General features: G+C 32.0%; 1 protein-coding gene across 1 annotated transcript; it reads left to right on the forward strand.

Annotated features, from left to right (window-relative positions):
• The first annotated feature begins 378 nt into the window (after window positions 1-378).
• On the forward strand, window positions 379-24,281 carry LOC143082444 (N-acetylated-alpha-linked acidic dipeptidase 2-like). Its single transcript, XM_076258098.1, has 18 exons — window positions 379-621; window positions 2,531-2,684; window positions 3,061-3,168; window positions 3,788-3,910; window positions 4,472-4,655; window positions 5,277-5,373; window positions 6,504-6,590; window positions 7,061-7,146; window positions 9,605-9,724; window positions 10,510-10,592; window positions 11,418-11,481; window positions 13,730-13,797; window positions 14,223-14,287; window positions 15,457-15,544; window positions 17,933-18,182; window positions 20,524-20,611; window positions 21,443-21,535; window positions 23,804-24,281. The coding sequence occupies exons 1-18, from the start codon at window positions 404-406 to the stop codon at window positions 23,982-23,984; spliced, it is 2,157 nt and encodes a 718-aa protein (XP_076114213.1). The 5' UTR covers window positions 379-403; the 3' UTR covers window positions 23,985-24,281.
• Window positions 24,282-24,612: the final 331 nt, after the last annotated feature.

Consider the following 24,612-nt stretch of genomic DNA (forward strand, 5'->3'; position numbering starts at 1 on the left):
TCGTTTTCAGTGGATCATTTTTATCCTATATAATTGTAATTCATATAGGACTCAGATATTATGTGCTTATAAATGTGTTACATATTGTATCATTTGACAATTGAAAATAAGAAAACAAAATCATGGCGTTCCAAACTTTTATCCTTAATTTATGTAGACAATCGTCTTTTGAGCCATACATGAATGAAATTAGTGCTCCTTTTATAATATGTAGCCACATTAATGTCATTTCGTATTTTTTATGATACAAAACTAGAAGCAAAGCAATTCATTTACACACATTCCCTTGCCGGGCCTCATACTTATAGCATGCACACTGTTATAATATGTAATTAACAAACTGTTGATTATATACAACACTTTGAGTGGTGAAGTTTATTTGTAAACGCACGTGAAAGTAAAGATGACTTCCAGAGAATATAAGAAAGTTATATGGACAGCCTTGTTAATCTTGTTAGCGTTTATAATTGGCGTTTTGATAGGGTATTTTTCCCGAACAATTGTGTTTCAGCCGGATTCTAGGACAAAATTACTAGACAAACTCAATCGAGACGGGGACAATAGTATGACACAAAAGTTATTTGATACCATAGATACAGGACAGATAGACAGTAATTTAAGGTATGTTGTTTTAGTTTGTCAGAGCTATACAAGTAACACCTATTCTTTGATTTTAATAGAAGGACACGTTTACGAGACAAACACACACAAAAAACAACAAAACAAAACAAAACAAAAACAAACTAAAAAAAAACCAAAAAAACGTAAAAAAACATACTATTTTAACATCGACAACATTAACGGTACCAATATGCATATATACATATATAAGTCTGAAATTGCACCCAACAAATTTAAAATTATATTTTTCTGGTAGCAAATTTGTGTCCGTCCCTCAGCGGGATTTGAACTCACACCTTTGATACACTACAGCACCAATCGCTTAGCCTCATGTCCAGCGCTCTATACCGCTATATTAAAATATAAAATCAATAGTCGTATTGTTACCTAGTCGCGGAAGGCGCATCTAGAGATAGGCATAAGGCATGTGTTTTAAGCGTGTGTAGATGTTATATTATTATTTAAATTTGTACACAATGTATTCTTTATTATATCACTTCTCCGAACTCTTAAATTAAAGTGCTCTAAATACTTGTATCAAATAGTGTTGAATAAATTTAACACAGACTCCCAAAGATCTGCAAAAAGGACAGCCTTGGTTTAGTGGTTAGCGCATCGGACTACTAACACAAAGGTTTTTGGTTCTATCCTTGTTCTGGTTAGAAAATTTCAGGGACCGAATGTTCGGCTCTCCTTTGACACCATTTGCGAGTATGGTCTTGAGAAACGATGATAGTCCCCAAGAAGGGGACGATAAATAGCTAACCCGTCTTGAGAGAGAGCCATATCTCTTGCACGTAAAAGACACCCTTGTAGATTTCGAAAACGAGCAGACCTCAAAATGGAAAGGGATTAATATAAGTTGCAATAATTTGTTATCCAATCCACTATAAATAAATATGTTTTAACTAAAACTCAAGATCTATCATTATCAGCAAACAAAGTCAAAACACTCAGGCGCGCGGATCTGATCATTTTAAAAGGGGGAGGGATGTCTTAACCCCAGAAAACCATAAAATGTTCAAATAATAAAATATAAAGAAAAATTAGGGGGTCCCGAGTTATAAAAACCTATGACACAGTTCTTGATTTATAACATATGGAATAAAGTAGTTTGACTTTTAGCACTGATGTCACAACCTTTATATCTCGATCAGTGGGGCAAAACAATATGTCAAGAAAAGCATCGAACTATATTAAATCGGTTTAGCAGATGGAAATAAACAAAGGCACAACTAAAACAATAAAAATAATTCTCTACAAAAGTAAACATAATGTATACAGAGCAAATAGATGTAGTTCATCTGTTCTTTTGTGTCAAAAATGATTATTCGTTAAAAATGTCGACTAGTTTACACAATATTTTATTTTTTTTAAAAATTGCAAAAATGGCAAATATGCAACAGAAAAAAATAACTGCAAAACAAGTCAAAACAAGCATCCGGGTGCGGGAATTTTCGCTACATTGAAGACCTGTTGGTGACCTTCTGCTGTTGTTTTTTTCTATGGTCGGGTTGTTGTCTCTTTGACACATTCCCCATTTCCATTCTCAATTTTATAATATAAATATGTCTATCTATATTAGCCAGAACAGTATTATCTACAAAGTAGAATGACACCTATAAATATGTCTTTCATTTAGCCACAAGTGTATTTTCTATATAGTAGAATGAAATCACTAGTGTCTGCACGCTGAAGACCAAAACATCTAAAAGCCAAATACATAAAAACTTTCAAAATCACTTAAACTGAGAAGGAAAATAAAATTGTAAACAACGGATCGTCTAGAAACGGTTGGTATATGGCAAACAAAGTCACATGTTACAAATATTTGCATCTGCAATAATATAGTGTTTATTGATCCACATTCTACCAGACAAATGAATTTACATTTGCGTTATTGTTTCAGAATACTAACAGGAAAACCCCGGTTAGCTGGGACAGAGAACAATAGAGAGAGTGGTGATTTTGTTCATCGACAGTTTCTGCAGTATGGCTTGCAGTCTGAAATTATAGAATATAATGTTACTTTATCATACCCTGACAAAACTGCTGATAATTATGTAAGTGGAAATTAAGTTCTTCAAATACTTTCTCTTAGTATTTCCTTTGTTAAATGGTAGAAACATATATAGTTTTTGATTTGATCATATTCAACTTGCTATTTTCGTCGAAAACTAGACAATTAATGTCTCCGCTTACTCAATGTAGTATTTCTATAAAGTCGTATATTTTAGTTCCCCCAGAAATATTTGGTGTACAAGAATATTTAAAACGTGGAGATAACAAAACGCACAGATAAATTTCAAAAACTGTTCGGCACAAGACACAAGAAATATAAAACAGTAAAGGTAGCAGCCAATTACGTTATATAAAACATCAAAGGAAACTTCGCGTAAATTAAGTAACTTTTTTTTTTTTTTTACTTTTTCATTTTAGGTTTCTGTGATGGAGGAAGACGGTACAGAAACATTTAAAACAGTTGCTATTGTTGAAGGAGATGAAGTACAACCATTCAATGCATTCTCACCATCTGGAAATGTTATGGTAATCACAAACATTTGTTATTTGAACTTATTGCATTAGACAGCAAACACGTTAACTTTATTATAGTGAACAGCCTAAATAAGAGAACAAAACGAAAATGAAAAACAGAAACCGTTCCGAAAAACTGTTATAAGCTGTTTTTAGTTCAGGCACCGTTAATTCTGGTTAAATCAATCATTTATGTGTAAAGTAGTTTAATATGGTCTTCAATATTGGAAACAATAGTGCAATGTGCTGTATGTGACAATTTGTTTAGAAGTGTTTTCCAAAACTTAAGAGCATATACTGGTACGAAGACAGCCGTATTGAAACAAGAAAGATTATATTGAGAATGGAAAGATTTAATATGTATCAATGAGATAACAAGCCGAACAAAGAGTAGAAAGCAGCCGAAGGACGCAAATGGATGTGAAAAAAAAACGCTAATATAATACTTCGCTTTTTCGAAAATATTTACACTGACAAAAAGCCTAAACAAAAAATTACGAAAGCACTTTTACAAATAATTATTAATATTAGTAGAAAGTAAAAAAAAAATAGTCATTGATATCCACATACAATTTTTTTTATTAATTTAAGATGCAATCATTCCTATTAGTGTATTTGAATGTTGTTTCAGGGAGATTTAGTTTTTGTAAACTATGCTCGGGATTCAGATTTTCACAAACTTAAAGATATGAACATCAATGTTTCCGGTACTATTGTAATAGCAAAATATGGAAAAGGTTTCCGAGGTAATAAGGTAAATACATAATAAAAATCTTGTTATTCTACTCTACGATTTCTGCTTGTGGTTCCTAGGATAAACAATTCCCTAATGAAATCTTATTAGATTGATACCAGGTTATTTGAATTGTAAAAAGTACTTTACTTAATACAGACGTGGTAAAGCCAATTTCAAAACTTGTACAGATTTCACTGCTTTGTATACTCAGTTGTAAACTGCATGCACACAAGCTTGTGTTTGCTATTTAACATGTGTTCGAATCTCAATCAATCTTTGTTGCACGTATTGCTGGAAGTACTTACCATATTCACTCTCTTGCCTTACTCTATTTAGCGTTCGTGGTATCTGGATGGTTTTGCTCTTGTTTGAAAGATATTTACAGACTGCTGTAAACAAAAATCTTCATATCGTGACTGGTTATTAAGCACGAGACATTTCAATGTTAATCTTATATTCAATATCTAGCACGATTCCAGGGAGATGTAAGATTAATGTCTAAGAGGAACCAATCGACGGAAAAATGGAAGCAATGTCAAGGTTAACATACGCTCGTTTACAATAGCCTTTTTCTAACAGGTTGAGAATGCATATGGAGCAGGAGCTGTAGGTATAATACTATACTCAGATCCTGGTGATTATGCCCCTTCTGGTACAAATTCAACATATCCAGATACAGTGTTCCTACCAACAGACGGAGCACAGAGAGGAAACATTGTCCTTAATAAAGGGGACCAGAGTACACCTGGATATCCAGCTAATGGTGAGTAGGTTGGTGTGGATTTTATTCGTAAAAAGAAACAAAATTTACAAAAGCGAACGTTTTAATTTTATTCATGGAGCAAACAGATTTGATCCATTCAACACATTAAGTCGATCAATGGTGTTTCAATAATATTTCTATAAATTATGTTATTCCTTAGAAGAAATTATATGTAAACAATAGAACTAATACATAACTAAAATGTTACTACACAGTAGATATTTCAATTGATACATAATTCTTATGTTGTTCTGAGTTATTATTGCGTTTTCACTATCAACTTATCAATTTCAGCTTAGATTTGAAACGTTGACAGCAGCACCTCATTGCATCAACATTACATGTCTACCGTCGACTAATCAATTTCTGCCTAGATTTGAAATATTGACAACAGTGTCTCCTTTAATCAGCTTTAAATGTCTAACATGAAAGTTGTGAATATTGAGACCTATCAGATCAGAAATATAATGTCAATCTAAATTTATAAATAAGTCTACATTCTTGCCGTTATTGATCAGATCGAGAGAAAAAAATGAAAAATCTTTATAAAACTAATTTGGAATTTTAATTAAGTCATGTAAGTTGAGTTTGTCATTTGTAATTACTGTTTTTAATTTACAGAATATTCTTACAGATTAAGAGAACATGAACTAAATTCTCGTCTACCAAAGATTCCGTGTTTACCAATCAGTTATAGTAATGCGTATAGCCTGCTGAGGTATAAGTGTTTACTATTTAATGGCGTTAATGACAAAATTATGTGCTATATTTAATCTTTGCCAAAATATTAGGTGTAAATGACTTCACTGATTTGTCGTCTTTTATCACATTTAGTTTTTGGAATGTTGATTTTATTCTCTGTTGTCATTGATTTCTTTAGCATCAGTCATATAATTAAGATGTCTGTATATCAATTTCTAATGGCACTATTGTTATGCTATCAGTTTGATATTTCTTAACCCGGTTACTTTTCTTCTCGAATGCACTAAGCAAAATACTAATACAATGGTGCTGGAAAATGATAAAAAGTAATATAATTGTCATTGCTACTCGAATCATGGCCCTCAAATATTTTCTGTACGCGTAACATATTCAAAACAATATCAAACCTTTGTTAAGGAAGTTTACCCCACTATTTTTTTAATTTTTGTCAGATTTTCGGAATCCTCTGGTTTTATCCATGTATTGACATACAAAAATTTTGCCCACTAACCCCTACTTTTTTTCATATTTTTAATACATATAGTTCAAAAAGCAATATTTCAAAATCTTATAAAATCCATGTTATTTTTTTCATAGTTTTTTTTTAAACAAAAAAGGTGCCAATGTGAAATGTAAGAAAAATCTAGAGAGAATTATTTCCCGCCAAATTTTCGATGGCTTATATCTCAAAAACAAGCACACGGACCCTCCATTTTTTCTGCTTTTTGGGTTTCTTTATTTATATACTATCAATTTATAACACTCTTTTAAAAAGCTTGTTATTTTTAAACAGAGTAGCAAACCTCCTTACTCGCTCATATCGCATGCATTTTCTTCTGGTATGATACTAAGGATGGGTAGCCGATTTTGAAGTTGAATGAACTTGTATATATTACTACTTTCCACACACATTTTGACAGGAGTTTTTTCATAGAAAAACTTCTTTTTGATTTAAAAGGTGATGACTTGAAAAGTGAAAGCGCTTTCTGCAATTGTCAAATCCCTATTCCCAGTTTCGTATGCTTTGAGTAACAACTGTAGATATACCTGAGATTTCAATGCGCACAATATAATGTAAGGGTCAGTAAAACATTAAAAATGTATATAATTTCCTCTATATGTAATAATTTCAATGCTATGTTATAGTCTGATGACTGGTGAGCAAGTAGCAGACGAATGGAAAGGTGGCCTTAATATCACATACAGAATTGGTCCAGGGTTAACTTATAAAAGGTAAGCTATCTAATTTGATAACACTTTTCCAGTTACACTGTTTATAATGAATGTAATTTTGACCGATTTGTATATCTCATGAATCCATTTAGAAAATACAACTCATAAAACAAAAGCTGGTTGAATCTCAATAAAACAAAAAAAGGGGATATTCTTTGCGTTCATCAGACAATAATTGTCTTTCATACCACCAACACAATTCATATAAAAAAATATCATTATTTCTTGTTTTTAGAACAATATGTGTTTTCAAAATTAGTTGTTTAATGTAAATGTATAAAGTATATTTATTATGAATTTTTAAGTCATTCAGAGGGTATCAGGGCGATTTATATTGTACTAAATGAGTTTATCCTCTTAGTTTTCGATGCTTTATTTGTGAATGGTACTCATTTTAAAGGGACAGTCAAAATCCTGTTTGATTTTGTAATATATTCACGTTTTTTAAATTTGTATTTTTATTGTTCAAGGAAAATAAATCTTAGAGTTAGTAACAAACTTGAAAACAGACGTATATATAATGTTATTGGGAAGATTAAAGGTGAACTAGAACCGGGTAAGTACATTTAATACATCTTAATATTGTCGAAGTATATGCATGTAAGCTAATAATTTCATTAAACAAAAGCAATAGGCGATATGTCAATCATAATGAATATTAGAACCATAAGTATTTAAAACTAGTTTTGAAGTCTGAAATTAAAAATAAATTAACCACACATCCATATCATAAATGTATTATCCCCAAGGATACTGACAGATTTAAATGCCTATCATTGTATGTGATGAAATGTCTATCAATATACGGGATGAAGCCAATTTTTCGGGACATGTGTTTGACAATTCAAATACATATTGAAGGTCTAAGCTACAGTAGTCTTATAAAAAAAAATAACAATAATAAATCAAACAGACCATCGTTTTGCTTCTCGTTTATATTCGAAAGGAAATAAAAAGCGAAACAACAAAAGTACCGAACCCAAAGGAAAACACAAAACACAAAGTCCTGGTAGAAATGCTAATGCTTTTCTACCTCAGGAATAGTTTAACTTAGCTGTATAGCCAAAACTTCAAGAATTTGGTCCTCAATGCTCTTCAACTTCGTACTTTATTTAGCCTTTTAAACTTTATTGGATTCGAGCGTCACTGGTGAGTCTTTTGTAGACGAAATGCGCGTCTGACGTAAATATAAAAATAATAAATCCTGGTATCTATGATGAGTTTATTACAATGTTATTGGGAAGATTAAAGGTGAACTAGAACCGGGAAAGTTAAAAGTTGAAATCATCTCTTCGTAAATTTTACGGACGCCATCATGAGTTGGTTGACCATTATGGAATAACCGTTTCACAAATGATATCGGATATGTTCCTTACGTCGTAACTACAGTCCCATTCCCTTTCATAAATGTGACCTACCGAATTAGACTATTTACCGGATTTGTTATTTCATAAGGTAGCACTCCACAGTTAGGTGTGTAGTTTCGCATTTTGGCCCTGTGGATTTTTCAAATATAAGAGCTAGTGTGCAATAAAATTCATTTTTGGATAGCTGCGTATTAAAATAGCCTTCGTATTGGGTTTATTTGAACAATTGTTTACATTAATCTTCCTAATGATCAAATAAAAAATGGATGTTTTTTTGCCTCATTTTTTCGTAAAATCTAATCACAAAGTTCGTGCGACAAAAAGTTGGAATAAAACATTACAATAATTGCCGGACCAATGTATGGTATGGACATACAAATACGGACTGTCATACAGAAAACAGCCTATATCTAATTACATACATTGCATAATCTTGCCCCCCCCCCCCCCCCCCCCCCCCCCGTTTTGCAATATTATGTGGTAAATGAATGCAGAATGTTGCCATGGATACACACAAAAGGAATTATTTTTCACCCTTTTAACTTTTGAAAATCAAATCTATGGAAGACACTGATTACATACATATGCACATGTACAACACAAACAGTTAGGTTAATGCGTTGGAAAGCCAGGAATAGAGATGATAAAACATTTTGTGGCTCATTTTTAATTTTATTTTCTAACTGTGGAGTGCTACCTAAGCAACATGACGGGTGCCACATGTGAAGCAGAATCTGCTTACCCTTCCGGAGCACATGAGATCACCCCTTGTTTTTGGTGGGGTTCGTGTTGTTTATTCTTTAGTTTTCTATGTTGTGTTATGTTGTTATGTGTACTATTGTTTGTCTGTTTGTCTTTTTCATTTTTAGCCATGGCGTTGTCAGTTTATTGACGATTTGTGAGTTTGACTGTCCCTCTGGTCTCTCGTTTATTTTCAAATGACTAGCGTTTCGTTAACACTCATTAATGCAGCTCGAATTAAAACAATTGAAAAGTTAAATCGAATACATAGTTACAGAAAACGTGAGATGTGCGAAATACTGTTGATTAAAACCCTAAGTGTTGATGGAGATACTAATATTTATCAAAAGTACCAGGATTATAATTTAGTACGCCAGACGCGCGTTTCGTCTACATAAGACTCATCAGTGACGCTTATATCAAAATAGTTATAAAGCCAAACAAGTTCAAATTTGAAGAGCATTGAGGATCCAAAATTCTAAAAAGTTGTGCCAAATACGGCTAAGGTAATCTATTCCTGGGACAAGAAAATCCTTAGTTTTTTCAAAAAATTCAAAGTTTTGTTAACAGGAAATTTATAAAAATGACCACATAATTGATATTCCTGTCAATACCGAAGTGCTGACTAGTAGGCTGGTGATACCCTCGGGGACGAAGCGTCCACCAGCAGTGGCATCGACCCAGTGGTATAAATATTTATCAAAAGTACCAGGATTATAATTTAGTACGCTAGATAATATTTTATATACAGTATACACTAAATCCTTTTTTCAACTACGTAGTAGAAAAATGGAATAGTCAACAAATTGACCTTTGATCACCTCTGTCGTTAAAGAAAGTTGTTTATTATTTTAGTGTCATTTTATAAACTAAGATAGTAGTATTGTTGTTGTGCTTTACTTACAGATAGATATGTGATGGTCGGTAACCACCGAGATGCCTGGGTTTACGGTTCAATAGATCCTATATCGGGTACCATAGTTATGATGGAAACAGCCAGGGTTCTTGGACGGTTATTGAAAGAAGGTCATTTCTTATAATATTTTTTTTTTTAAATTTTAATATACATTGCCTACTAGGTATACTCAAATGGACTGCTACTTTTTGAACTTGGAACCCTCAATTCCCTCTTTAAACTCCTCTTTATCGATTTTCCTCAGATTTTCTAACCCGAATAATCCAGTCGTTATATATATTTCGATCACTACGATCGAGAAAAATAGTGGATAGAGGGCGCTGAATAACTCGAGTTACAGATTTTCGAAAGACATTTATCTCGTAAAGACACCATGTTATATCTCATTCTTTTAATGTGAAGATGTGACATATTAACTTCTTACAATAGGTAGCTAGCATTATAAATTTGATTGAAATAATATCTGACGATTAACGAAAGCATTAGCGTATGATGTCAACAAAATTTTACTGGATCAATTTATTTATTTGTTCCGGCACGTTACAACAAATTGGTTTCGTCTCTTCTTTTGATTTACAACACAATACAACAGTGAGAAAGTGAAGTTAACGAATCAATAAATATTACTTCATATCGACATAGGTTGCTGCTTATGATGAATAAGCATAGTTATGAAAAGGTATATAATGAAAAAGCATAATATGCACAAAAGTTCTTCACAAATTAAAATCTCTAAATATCGTAAACAGTATATATAATTGCTTTCCTTGTGTATTCGCAGTTTCTGGGTACATTTGCTATAATTTCTCATTTACGATAATATGCTGTATACAGTCTGCAATACTACCATATTTATTAGTGATTGACAGTTAATTGGTATTGTATTTATTGATAGGATGGAGACCACGACGGTCGGTGTTGTTTTGTAGTTGGGATGCCGAAGAATTTGGATTAGTAGGATCTTTTGAATGGATGGAGGTTCTTATAACCTTATAATATATTCATATAACCTTATAACCTTATAATATATTCATATAACCTTATAACCTTATAATATATTCATATTATATTTCCAACTCTGCATGCACTGCGCTTAATAATTAGATGCACTAAATAATGGAAAGAAGAAATACCAATGGAGTAATCGAAATCATCAAAAGTCAAGGATACAAAATGAACAAAGGAAAAACGACGAAAAGACAAACAACAGCCCAAAACATACACCGTGGTAGAATTCATAAGTTCTGAAGCTCTAGAGCTAACCTGTTTCTGTTCCACTAGTAGCATCGTATTGTTCTTATACATTGTATATCAAGATAAGTTTGTTACATCGATATACAAAGAGTTCTAAGTATCTGTTAAACTATCCATTTGTTCTAATTGTAAAAAATGTGGTATGATTGCAAATATGAAACTATCTAGAAGAGAACAAATGACGAAGATATAACCAACTAAAGGTCAACATACGGTTTAGATGATTTCCAGCAAAGTATTCAACATTCGATTTTTATTTTTTTTATTTTCCCATGTATTGTAATGTTAAACTTATATTTTTAGTTTTATTTACGATAATGTATCCATGAAGACTATGATCATTACTGCAACCATTACTGGTAACCCTGAATAAATTCCAAAACACTTACCAAAATATTTTCATTAAAAGTGTACAACGTTGGAAGCTGTCGCTGAATGTTCTTTGGTTGTTCTCCTCTGTATTTTATGACAGCGCAAAAAATATAAATGATTGCATAGTTGATTACATTGCAACATAATTAAACATTTAAAATTGGGACTATTTTACAGGATAACAGCAAGTGGTTGACACCCCAAGCTGTAGCCTATATAAATGTAGATAGCGCGGTGTCAGGTAATAATATATACTATATATCGTAGCCTATATAAATGTAGATAGCACGGTATCAGGTAATAATATATACTCTATATCGTAGCCTTTATAAATGTAGATAGCGCGGTATCAGGTAATACTATATACTATATATCGTAGCCTATTTAAATGTAGATAGCGCGGTATCAGGTAATAATATATACTCTATATCGTAGCCTATATAAATGTAGATAGTGCGGTATCAGGTAATAATATATAATATACATCGTAGCCTATATAAATGTAGATAGCGCGGTATCAGGTAATAATATTATACTCTATGTCGTAGCCTATATAAATGTAGATAGCGTGGTATCAGGTAATATTTTATACTACATATCGTAGCCTATATAAATGTAGATAGCGCGGTATCAGGTAATAATATCAGATTATTACATGGCATTTTTCATATTGCATGTATTATCAGCCCTAGGTTCAATATCAGCCCAAGAGCCGCATGGCTCGAGGGCTGATATTGACCGAGGGCTGATAATACATGCGATATGAAAAATGACATGTTATGATCTTTTTATCATATGCTTCATAATGGAGAAAAATAACAGATTCATATATTGATCCTTTTACGTGGTTCTAAATACAAAAAGAAGTTCAAAGATTGAAAAGTTCACGGACGTCGGACCCAAATTTAGTACATTCGATATCAAATCTTTCTACTATATGCCTCAACAGAGGAGAAATCAATTTTAATATGGACGACTCGACAAACCAAAAAAAAAACAAAACACAAAACAATATACATAATGAAAACTGTTTGGAAAAGTCAACCTTTTCAAAGTAACTTTCTAAATTATGTTTGAAACTTATAAAGAATGCATTTATTTAATAATTTGTTTGTTTGTTTTTTTATTTTTATTTTTTTTTTTTTTGTTATTATTTTACACAATATACTTTCAGTATCTAAATAATTGTTTTGTACACTATTTCGTAATGTTTTTCACTGAAAACGTAGCATTGAGGTGTATTTTCCGGAATTTGCCGAGTATCACTGGAATGCCATGTGATAACGTTACGGAAAGGCATGTGATAACAATCGAAGCATGTGATAAACTTTTCATATCAGCCCGCTAAGCACCAATTCGAAAAATATGGAATTTATGTCAATTTAATGCTATTATCATACGGTAAAATTTATATGTTATTTAGTCTAAGTATATGATAATATATACTCTATATCATATATAAATGTAGATAGCGCGGTATCAGGTAATATCATATACTATATATGGTAGTGCTCTTCGTCCATAACTTGTATTAGGCAGTTTTACATGTTCATATCTTACAATCTTGTTGTCTTGCACAGAGTCCTATTTTTCAGGCTATTACTTTTTAACAATCACATGATATATACCTTTAAGAATCGGTCTATTTCATTATACCAGTCATTCTAGGAACAAATTTTAATAGGGTTTCAGGTTCGATGAATTCATTTTATGAAGACGGAGTAAATATCCCGTAGTTTCAACTCTCTGGAACTTTTGGAATATACTGTGTTGTTCGCACATATTATAGTGCAAACATGCATTATGCAAAACAAATGTTCAGGCACAAATACACATAAAGTATAACGTTCTTATTAATTGTAATAGTTCTGTCTCTAGTCAGCATATTGTCCTATTTATCATTATATCAGAATTGAATACAGTTGTATTCAAACATTTGCAATTTTAAATTGCATTTTAGATAATGGGACTAGTTCTCAGTTATTTTTTTCCATCAGGTATTTTGTAGATGATCTTTTCGCCGTTTGTCTTTTTCCAGTGGTATTGTTGTTTTTTCGTCGACATCTGATTTTTTATTGCCTTTTGGGTTTGACTTTTTTTGTTTCAATATCCAAATTATATGGTATTATCGGTAAATGTGTGTATTGTTTCTGTATATGAGATTAAGGCTGTTGATGTAATTTATTTGTCAGACTTATCTATAATGTGTTGATACGCAAAATAAAATACGTTTCGTTCCATACTACCTAAGACCACACTGAATAGTGTATGGAATTTTGCTAATCATATAAGGACCGCCGGATATTGCCGATCGTCAACCATGGTATTGACACAAGTTGTCTTTCAACCATTTTAAAGTTGCGTAAAGTATGATATTGCATTACAACATATTGCATATTAAAAATATTAAACACTATATATCGATATATCAAAAATTTGCGTACTGAAAAACTCGAACGTAATTTTAATGTCATATTTTCAACGTGTAGGGAATGACACAATTCATTTGAAAACAGTTCCACTGCTTCAAAAGGTGTTTGAGGATGCAGCAAATAAGGTAAATTTTCAAACATTTATCTAAAATCATTTTTATCTAACCTAAAAGTGATTCAAAGGGAATCAAAATAAGGCTATCTGATATTTTATTGCAAATGCACAAAAGTTATTCCTTTTTCACATTTTCACATGTATTTTAAACTATCAAATGTGTGAGCAGCCAGCAAAAAATATGTTGAGACTAATCTTAATGCAAGTTTTGATGAATGTTTATTGTTTCTAGTGATATTTTTTTCAAAATGAATCTTCCTGTATGTATGTACATGAACAGCAATAATACACAAAATGTTACAAAAACTAACCCATTTAGCTTGATGTCCTATAGTTGAAACCATGAAACAAGCGACAAAGAGTACAGTTATGTTTAATAGAGTCAAAATATTGCATACATAACTGAAGTTTATTGGTAGCACTATTCATTCGCAGGTACCCGACCCTTATGGAAAATACAATAATGCATATGAAGCTTGGAGAAATCACCCTAGGTTCAGGTTTGTACATTCACATATATTTGTCCAATACATTTGTTTTTACGTTTTATATCATGTTTTATTAATATCTGATGTATCCCAATACTAACAAATATTAAACACCATTTTCAACAAACCCAAAAAGTAAAAGAAAAAATAGAAGAAGACACATCTTTGGTCATACACAAATTTTAGGGCAGAGGAAAAGTTATTACACCTGTAACAGCACAAATAACTATCGATACTTCTTAGTAACTTGTTCATTTTTCGTAAGGTTCGATAAAAAACTTAGATATTGCTGTCTGTCGGCTCTTCATTTATTAACGAGATATAAATATATCAAAACTCAAATTAATAGAAAGAACTGGAACGCAAAAAGCAAAAACAAATAAAAATGACGAAAGAAAAAAATACCCCTAAAAATATTATCATATTTCAAGTTGAAGATTACGCAACTGAAAAAACTTCTATAATGAACGATGGTGAAGTCTGACAGGTAACCATTTCCTGATTGATAACTTGAAGTGACTTCTTTCTTTGACGGTCTTTGATACGTTGTCAATAACATTATGTGTTGGCATTTTGACACAGGCATTTGTGCATAAATTATGACAAGATTCAGTGAGATTGAGTATGTTTTCAATTGTGATATATGTAAATCAAGTAGAAATACCTTATTATGTTAAAGGCTTAATAAAAATATGTAGACATACATTAAATTTCCATGGTCCATTTGTCATTGCCACAATCTGGTCTATATTTCAATGCTTACAAAATCATTAATGGCAACTAAAAACAGCGTTTATTAGTCATGCGCAACACGTCGACTTTACCTTGTTTACGTGGTTTGCTTTTAATCTGGAGTACCAGTCTTTTTCCTTGTTTTCATATACCTTATGTTAGCTATGTGTAGTGCGAGTAATGTATTGTAAATTGCTGTTTGTCTTTCAGAAATTGTTTCGGTTACTATTGTCTATTGTGTTGTTTGCTCTTTTCCAACTTTTGTATTGTATACCTTTCTCTACCGCATTCCATTTTATTTTTATTTTTTGGATAACAATACCAAAAATTTCCAAACCATTAACTATCTCAAAACAAAGTTACGGAAGTGTACAGTCATGTTTTTCTTAAATTTGACTTAAGAGTTTTGTTGTTTGTTTATTTTTTTTTTATTTTTTTGTTATTTAAAGAGTGTACAAAATGGGTGGTGGAAGTGATCACGTTCCTTTCCTCGCAGGACTTGGGATACCATCTATGTACCCAAAGTATTCGTATTTGGTATGTATCTTATACGTTCTCTTATCAATTTTATTATATACCCAGTCATAACATAGTTAAAGACATTCAAGCTCAAATTAAGCTATTCGCAGATGACACTTCATTATATTATGGTTGACAATCCAACAGAAACAGCTACAATTTTAAATGACGATCTAGATAAGATTTATAATTGGTAAAAAAAAATGGCTTGTGAATTTTAATGCCCAAAAAACTAAAGGTATGATAATTTCAAAAAAAATAAATAGACCCTTTCATCCTCCATTAAATATTAATACCCAAGAGCTACAAACAGTAAGTAAACACAAACATATAGGTGTCTTTTTTTCTAACAACGGATCCTGGAACGACAATATTGAATATATGGTTTCTAAATCTTACAAAAGAATAAATATAATGAGAAAAATAAAAAAAATTTCTTGATAGATTTTCACTGGAAAAAGTTTACATATCATTTGTTCGCCCAATTATTGAATATGCCGATGTCGTTTGGGACTCCCAAAATTATAATTTGATTGCTAAACTTGAAAATATTCAGCTTGACGCAGCGCGTATCATCACGGGGGGGGGGGTACTAAACTTACCAGTATAAACAATTAATATGTTGAAACTCGATGGGAAAAATTATCTGAAAGACGACGCAATCATAGACTAATTCATTATCACAAAATTTTAAAAAATAAAACTCCATATTTGCCTGATTCAGTAGGAAGTAGGCATGATCATAATACAAGAAAGAAATAATATTACACAAGTCAACACACGGACCCGTTTATATTCTGAATATTTCATCCCTGCAACCACCAAACTATGGAACACTCTTAACTTAAACATAAGAAAATGTGAATCTCTATCATTATTAAAAAAACAAATTAGTAACCAAAATAGTAAGGTCCCAACGTATTATTATATAGGACATCGTTTTGGTCAAATTCTTCATGTGCGCTTAAGAATGGATTCAAGTTCATTGAATTCTGACCTTTTCGTTCGTAATTTAGTAGACTCTCCAAATCATCGTTGTGGTGATGTAGAAACAAATACTCACTTCCTGTTATCTTGTCCTATATACACTAATTTAAGACATGAACTATTAGATTCTATTTCAGTTCTTCCTGTCCAAATAAACACAAAAACTTTGCTTTTTGGATCAACGGTACTCTCAGATGAGCAAAATAGTATTTTATTTAGTTTGGTGCAAAATATATTATTAAAAGCAAACGTTTTAACCCTTGATGTTAATGCTTCATCACTCAATAGAAACCCAAGCATTTCACACTGTATACATTACAATAATTCATGTTTATTTATTATTATTTTTATTTTATTTTTCTCTTCTTTTTTTCACCTTTTTCATATTCATATATTTATTACAGAGCATGCCAGTATTAATATTTATGTATTGTTCAATAAGTGTATTGTAAAGGAGACCGATTTGTAAAGGCAAATTGCTTGTTTTTGAATCCTTAATATTATTTCAACGTATATTATCGTTTAATGTTGATTTATCTGAATACATATTGTTTAAACTAACATAGTTTGAAAAAAATTATAACACAAATACCGTATTCAAGGTAAACCTAAAAAAGGGAGTCCATAGACCTGACACAATCAAACGTTATCAACCAACGGAAGTAGTATTCATTATGATATTTTCTGAGTATTTTATTCTCTTGAATTTTATTGGCTTAAAGATGACATTTTTATCGTATCGTCAAATTAAAAGAGGGACGAAAGATACCAAAGGGACAGTCAAACTCATAAATCTAAAACAAACTGACAACGCCATGAATAAAAATGAAAATGACAAACAAACAACAGCACACACGACACAACATAGAAAACTAAAGAATAAACAACACGAACCCCACCAAAAAACTAGGGGTGATCTCAGGTGCTCCGGAAGGGTAAGCAGATCCTGCTCCACATGCGGCACCCGTCGTGTTGCTTATGTGATAACAAATCCGGTAAATAGTCTAATTCGTGTTTCAACATGCCAATATCTTTCCTCGACTTATAAACGGTTTCGTATTTGTCATAATCAATAAGATGGTGCCAAAAAGCGGAACAAATCCTTCTTACATCCCGAAACACTCAAATTTTCCATGGGATTTAGTATGGGTTCGATCATTTTTTTAATCGACGAAGTACTGTTTTGTGACAATTGGTCATCCGTTTTCTACTATCTTTTTTTACATAGCGTTTCTGTTTTATATTGATGCCGACTTTAACTGCCTTTTCATTATCCTCCTTTTTTAACGTGACTGATGAAATATTGAATAACCGATTCCCATCTTACGGGCATTGACAATTTAATTTTCGTCTATACTATCCGTTTTATATTTTTCCTTTTTGATCTTTATCCTCCTTCAGACATGTAATATGTTTCAGAAAGATATATGGGGTTCTACATCAACACCACTTTATCATACCCGTTATGAGAACTATCATGCATTTAAAATGATCGATCCAGAACTGAAGTTTTCAAAAACGATGACGTCAATTATATCTGAGAGTATTAGGAACATAGCAGATTCCCGAATCATTCCCTTTGACATTGATAGATATACTGAATATATTTCCAACGGAGTGGAAGAGTTATTGAACCATTATGGACAAGTAATTGGACCAAAGATGGAAGGTATTAGAGATATTAGTTAACCTTAATGTTTGTTTTGTTTTGTCAAGTTCTATTAGTGATGCCACATTATGTTTCTATTGTAGAATCGTGTCAGTTTTAAAAACATATTGATAAATAAAAACCATACAACTTTCTATCAAATATCATAAAAAATATTAATAAAAAGCTGTGCCAGGCAACTTCGTTCACTTGAAGTTGTTCCTTTGAGTTATTTCAAATGTATATAAATGTGATCCTATATATCTGTTCTACTACATTGGCTTCACGTCGTCATTGAAACTTCTTCGGCGACCGTCATAACATTGATTGCAGTGCCAACTATTGAAGCAAAGAGCCTGAATTCCTTAATTCGCGAACCAATGACACATCGTCACCAATTTAAAAAAGACTTTGTCTTTCATGTTTTGTTTTTTACTTATTAAGAATAATAGTAAAACAGGTAAAATATATTAATTCGCGAACCATTGACATGCTGTGACCAATTTAGAAAAACTTTGTCTTTCATGTTTTGTTGTTTTTTTTTTTATTTATTAAGAATGATTATAGTAAAACAGGTAAAATATACAGAAGGGATATTCCAAAGTATAATTCGAAAACAAACTGACAATTACGTTACTCTATGTGGCAATTTTGTCATCGCACTACCTTATATCAGGCATACTACCTGTTTCATATTGATCACTTAAACATATTCATAAGGATCCACTTGATTTAGGACTTTCAGTTTTGAATTTCCCTTGGAGTTCAGTATTTTTGTGATTTTACTTCTTATTTTTTGTTGAATGTTTAAAGTGTATATCTATGATAGATTGACAGATTCAATTGATATTCGTAGGAGCTGTTACGAAAATTTAAAGTCGCAAAATGTGGCTCTGTTTAGGTTTTCTGCTAGTATATAATGGTTATGAAGGATTACTACAGAGACGTGCAAAAAGTATTCGGTCACAATGGCGTCATGTTTACGTTTCAAAACGAAAGTTGTAAAGTTCATGCTTGCACTGTAAATAAATCAACCAATGAAATACAACAAAAATAAAAACTTACCTCTAATACTTTGTTAAGTGTCCTTTTAGCCTGATTACATTTAATATCCTTTTCGGACTCGACTTGTATAAACACTGAATATAGGCAGGGGTAATACTGACCCAAATACGGTGGATTTCTTTGAATAATTCATTTTTAGATTTAATCATCCCAGTACGTGTTTGAAGTCTTTTTACATGTAACCAAACGTTTTCGATTATATTCAAGTCGGGGGACTGTGCAGGCCAGCTCATACCGGTTATTCCGTTCCGAGCTACAAACTCTTGGTGGACCGTGCACGATGGACAGGGGCGTTGTCATCCTGGAATAAATAATTTCCTCTCGGAAAATGTCGAGCTATCACTGGCCACAGATGTTCATCAAGTATTTCTTGATATTTGACAGTATTAATATTGCCTTCTACAGTAGTAAGTGTACCGACGCCATTCCAGCAAATACAACCCCAAATCATGACTTGATATTTAGTTTGTGAAGTCCGCGGTTGCACAAGGTCCGGTCTCCACCCCTCGTCTCTTTTTCGCCATACGTACACACGTTCATCATGTCTAATCATGATTTTACTTTCATCAGAGAAAATAACCTTTTTCCAGTTGTTGTTAACCGTCCATCTCCTTTTTTCTCCGCACCATGCAAGTCTTTTTTTCCGATTGACTTCCCGGATCACTTTTTTTTTTCTTATTTACACACCTGTGAAACCCCTTGTTTATGTAAATGGTGCTGGATGGTACGTTTAGACACGGGAACACAATTTGCCTCATTAAACTTGTTTGTTATGTCACATAAAGAGCTCCTTCGACTTGTCTTTACAATGCGTTCAAGCTTGCGGTAGTCGCGTGGTTTTACAAACAATGGTCGGCCACTTTTGGGTTTATTCTCCACAGAACCCGTGTCTAAAATTTTTCGAACATTGTCAATAACTGTTGGCTTAGGAATTCTAAGTATGTCAGCGATTTTTTGGCGAGAAAATCCATTCTGGAACATTTCCATAATCATGTTTTGACATCTGTTGACAGTTCCTGACCTTTTCTACCCATCTTGTTAAATTATTTGTTTTAACGAAACTACAATGGCAGACGACAACAAACGTCACATGACGGTAGCCCAATATGTGATGCACAACGCTAAAAGACTAGTATAGTAATACTCAGTGACGTGATTGACGTGGGGCAAGGCCATTTAAAAGTCAGACACCTGTACAAAAATAAACACGACGCCATTGTGACCGAATACTTTTTGCACGTCTCTGTACATCTGCTGTACAAATACCATAGAGTTTTTTTTAATTTTTTTTTTGCAGAGTGGATACATAAATCTGTAAACGCCTTTCATGAATCAGCTGCTCGTTTAAAATCTATCATCGCAGCAATACACAATGACAATGATGAGTAAGTTCTTTACTCTATATATTTGAATAAGAATTGAAAAAGAGGTAAGGAGGTTGGAGGGAACATATAAGCAATATATTAGCAAAAAATATCGTTATGCAAATGTCAGATTTTATTTAATTCAGCAGTTTTTTGTGATTTGGTACAAAAACGTTTGCAGTTTTAGCATTAAAAGCCATGTAGTTCAAAGCTGGGGAGAAATGCACATCCAACTTGTTTCAGACAAGAACGGAGCGTAGGTGAATGTAAAAGGTCACTTAGCAATACAATATTTTCATAAATCCACAGCAAACTATATCACAGTCAGAGCTCACACTTTCAGAAGAGAAAAGTGAACCGTATTTATAATTTCTGACGCACAAAAATGCAAATGAAAAGAAAACAGAAGAGATAATACCAAGAGGGAATCAAACACCACAAGTTAGAGACATTATCTAAAAATGAACGAACAATAGACAGTAGTCACAAAATAAAGACTAGACAGAAACTGAAGATGGAGCAACACGAAACTGAGATCAAGTTTGATACTACAGAATAGTAATTTTAATTCTGTGCAACTAAGATGATATTTTAAAAAAAAATAAGTTAAACTCAAAGCATGTTAATGAAAAATTTTTTATTGCATACGAAGTGTTTCAAATTGCCTTTATTCTAGCTGTTCTTCGTACTTAAATACGATATGCCAATGCCATATGGTAAGCCAATTTGTGTATGACGTCATCTACTTGTATGCATCCTACTTCTCGATGGTCTATTTAATCGATTATTTTACAAATACAATGTATCATTTTTATGCACCTTACATTAGAATTTGTTTTTAATTTTTCACAGTCCTTTGTACGCTAGACAAGTTAATGACAAGTTGTTATGGTTAGAACGTACTTTTTTGATTGATGAAGGATTGCCAGGAAATTCAATGTACAAGTAAGTAAATCAAAGAGAAAAAAAATTACCCGAATAATATCGATAAACAATCTGAAATGAAATAAATATTAGTGAATCCTACGGATTTTAGATTTCATTTATCCCTAGGGATTTCAAAAAAGAGAAACAAACGAATATTAATAAAATTTATATGTTTATTTTAGTGTTCGCGATAACTAAACTCAGATGTTAATTTCAGATAAGACACGATGGTATAAATATTAAATACAATAATAATAGAGGTTTATTGAATACAATTTCGCTATTAATTGTCATATCGTATTACAAGTAGTATAAACACATTTGACATGCATGCTGAGTTGTCATAATTCAAGCATTAAATGACAAACTCGTCAAAGACACGAAATATGAAAACGAAACCACACAAAAAACTCGTGTTATGTCTGCATCAGACTTGTCGAGTGGCGCTCAAATCCATAACGAAACTGAAGAGCAGCGAAACAACTAACTTTAAAAGGTTGTACGAAGACAAAGTAAGACAAATCAAATCTTGTTTCAAAAAAACAAACAAAAATGTAACCAGCATGTATAAAGATAATTCTTTCAATAAAATATACACAAAATGGCTTGTTGTTTAGGTATAATTCGAAAAGGTTCCGCGGAACACTGTGTCTCGTCTGCAATTATTGCTGTTATCCTTTAATTTTGCCATTTGATTAGGGAATTTCCGTTTTGAATTTTCCTCAGAGTTCAGAATTTTTGTGATTGTACTTTTTTCATAACGTTTATTGACAACCAAACACTAAATCCATGTATTCCTTATCAATAAACAAAAAATCATTTTGTTTTAGATGCAATTTGTCTATACTGAGAAAGCTTCTGTCTACGAAACTTATCATTCCTAAGATGTTTATAAAATAATGTAGATCCTGGTAGTATGTGATCACAAAAATACTGAACTTAGAGGAAAATCAATTCGGAAAGTCCATAATCACATGGCAAAATTAAAATACAAAACGCATCAAAAACGAATGAACAAGAACTGTCATATTTCTAACTTGGTACAGGCATTTTCAATTGTAGAAAATGGTGGATTAAACCTGGTTTTATAGCGCTAACCCTCTCACTTCGATGACAGTCTCATCAAATTCCGTTATATTTACAATGATGCGTTAACTAAACAGACACAATAAATAAAATAGTCAAAATGTGGCAACAGCAGTCATCATCGTGTAACAATTTTAAAAGGAACAATTTAACAGAACACAAAAACATCTATCTACAAACACATTCATTGATTTGCGTGTCTGACGTCAGAAAATTTTATACGTCACATATATTTGTCGTTCAATGTACATACAAACAATTTTAAAAATTTCAGATATGCAATGTTAGCATACAGGGTTAATCCATTCATTTAAATATGACAAAATAAAGAATTTAAGAAACTGAAATGAATTTAAGGAATTTGTTTGCGATTTTATCTCAAATTAAAAAAAGGTTATGTCCCAAGTCAGGAAGATGGTCATTGTTATATATTGTTCGTTTCTCTTTGTGTTGCATTTTAACGTTGAGTCGTTTGTGTTTTCTCTTATTTTTGAGATATTGAGATAAGACGTGGCACGGTACTTGTCTATCCCAAATTCATGTATTTGGTTTTCATGTTACATTTGTTATTCTCGTGGTGTTTTGTCTGATGATTGGTCTGTTTCTGTGTGTGTTGCGTTTCGATGTTGTGTCGTTGTTCTCCTCTTATATTTAATGCGTTTCGCTCGGTTTTGGTTTGTTACCCCGATTTTGTTTTTTGTCCATGGATTTATGAGTTTTGAACAGCGGTATACTACTGTTGCCTTTATTTAAAAATCAAAAGTATGTAAGAATAAATTTCAGAAATAGACCGAGATTGAAAATAGTCCAAAAGTTATATATAGAATTTATAAGAATCCACAAATAGCTAATTCCACTACGCAAATGAATGATTTTGACGTTTATGGTTCAACGCATTTTGTTACCTGCAAACAAATCCATTCATTTAAATATGACAAAATAAAGAATTTAAGAAACTGAAATGAATTTAAGGAATTTGTTTGCGATTTTATCTCAAATTAAAAAAAGGTTATGTCCCAAGTATCAAATATTCTGATAAGACAACAGAATGTATGATCGTTCGGTCTCGCTTTCTTGAATTTCGTTGGAGGAAATACAAAACAATGAAAGCTCAATATGTCAAATCGTAATTTCTTAATATAGCGCGATGAAATTAAAAACTTGTTTTGTACTAACTCCAATTTCATTTTTTTTTTCCAGACATTTATTACATTCCCCTGATACAGCAAACTATTATGGTGGTGTGTCATTTCCTGGTTTAGGTGGAATTACTCAATGTATGGACATTCAAAATACCACCGAGTGTCATGCGGAAATTCATAAACACGTAGCAAAGATAATACAACGTATCTTTGATGCTGCTAAAACTTTAAACAGTTAGACATACAATGTTTTGGTAAAATACTTAATTGTCTGATATCAAATTTGAACATAGATATGAAAAAGATATATATATATATTTTTTTAATCTTCATCATTGTTCACAATCATGCCACTCTTTGGCTTTCGGCGATAGGGAGTGCCTATTTACATTGTATTCAAACCCTATAAAATGTCCGTTTTGGTATAACTTTGAAAAGTCTATAAAACTGAAGCTACTTTTAAGTTAGTTCATTTTGTTGAAACTTGTTACGTATTGTAATTGTTGTACTTGAACGAATAAAAATTGTACCACAAAGTGTATTTGAGGAGTTGCTATGTGCATTATACTTTAAAGATTTATTTTCAAACTTATAAAACAGAAATTAATTAACTTTACGCCAGTGACATTAAAAAACACTTCTAATTTCTTTTATTTCAGTACGCCATAAATATATGTAACATAATATAAAACACTTCAAATAAAGGCTTGTGCTTGATGATGTAAGGCTATTATTATTTTATGCAATCAATGAAAAGTTTTCGCAGCTTGAACATGAACAAAATACATTTATTAGTTAATCAAAAATGAACAATCTTTGTATCTTTGGTGTTTTATCCAATTTAACCGAAGCATACACATAATCTGT

Source organism: Mytilus galloprovincialis, chromosome 7 (genome assembly GCF_965363235.1).
Source record: "Mytilus galloprovincialis chromosome 7, xbMytGall1.hap1.1, whole genome shotgun sequence".
Lineage (NCBI taxonomy): Eukaryota > Metazoa > Mollusca > Bivalvia > Mytilida > Mytilidae > Mytilus > Mytilus galloprovincialis.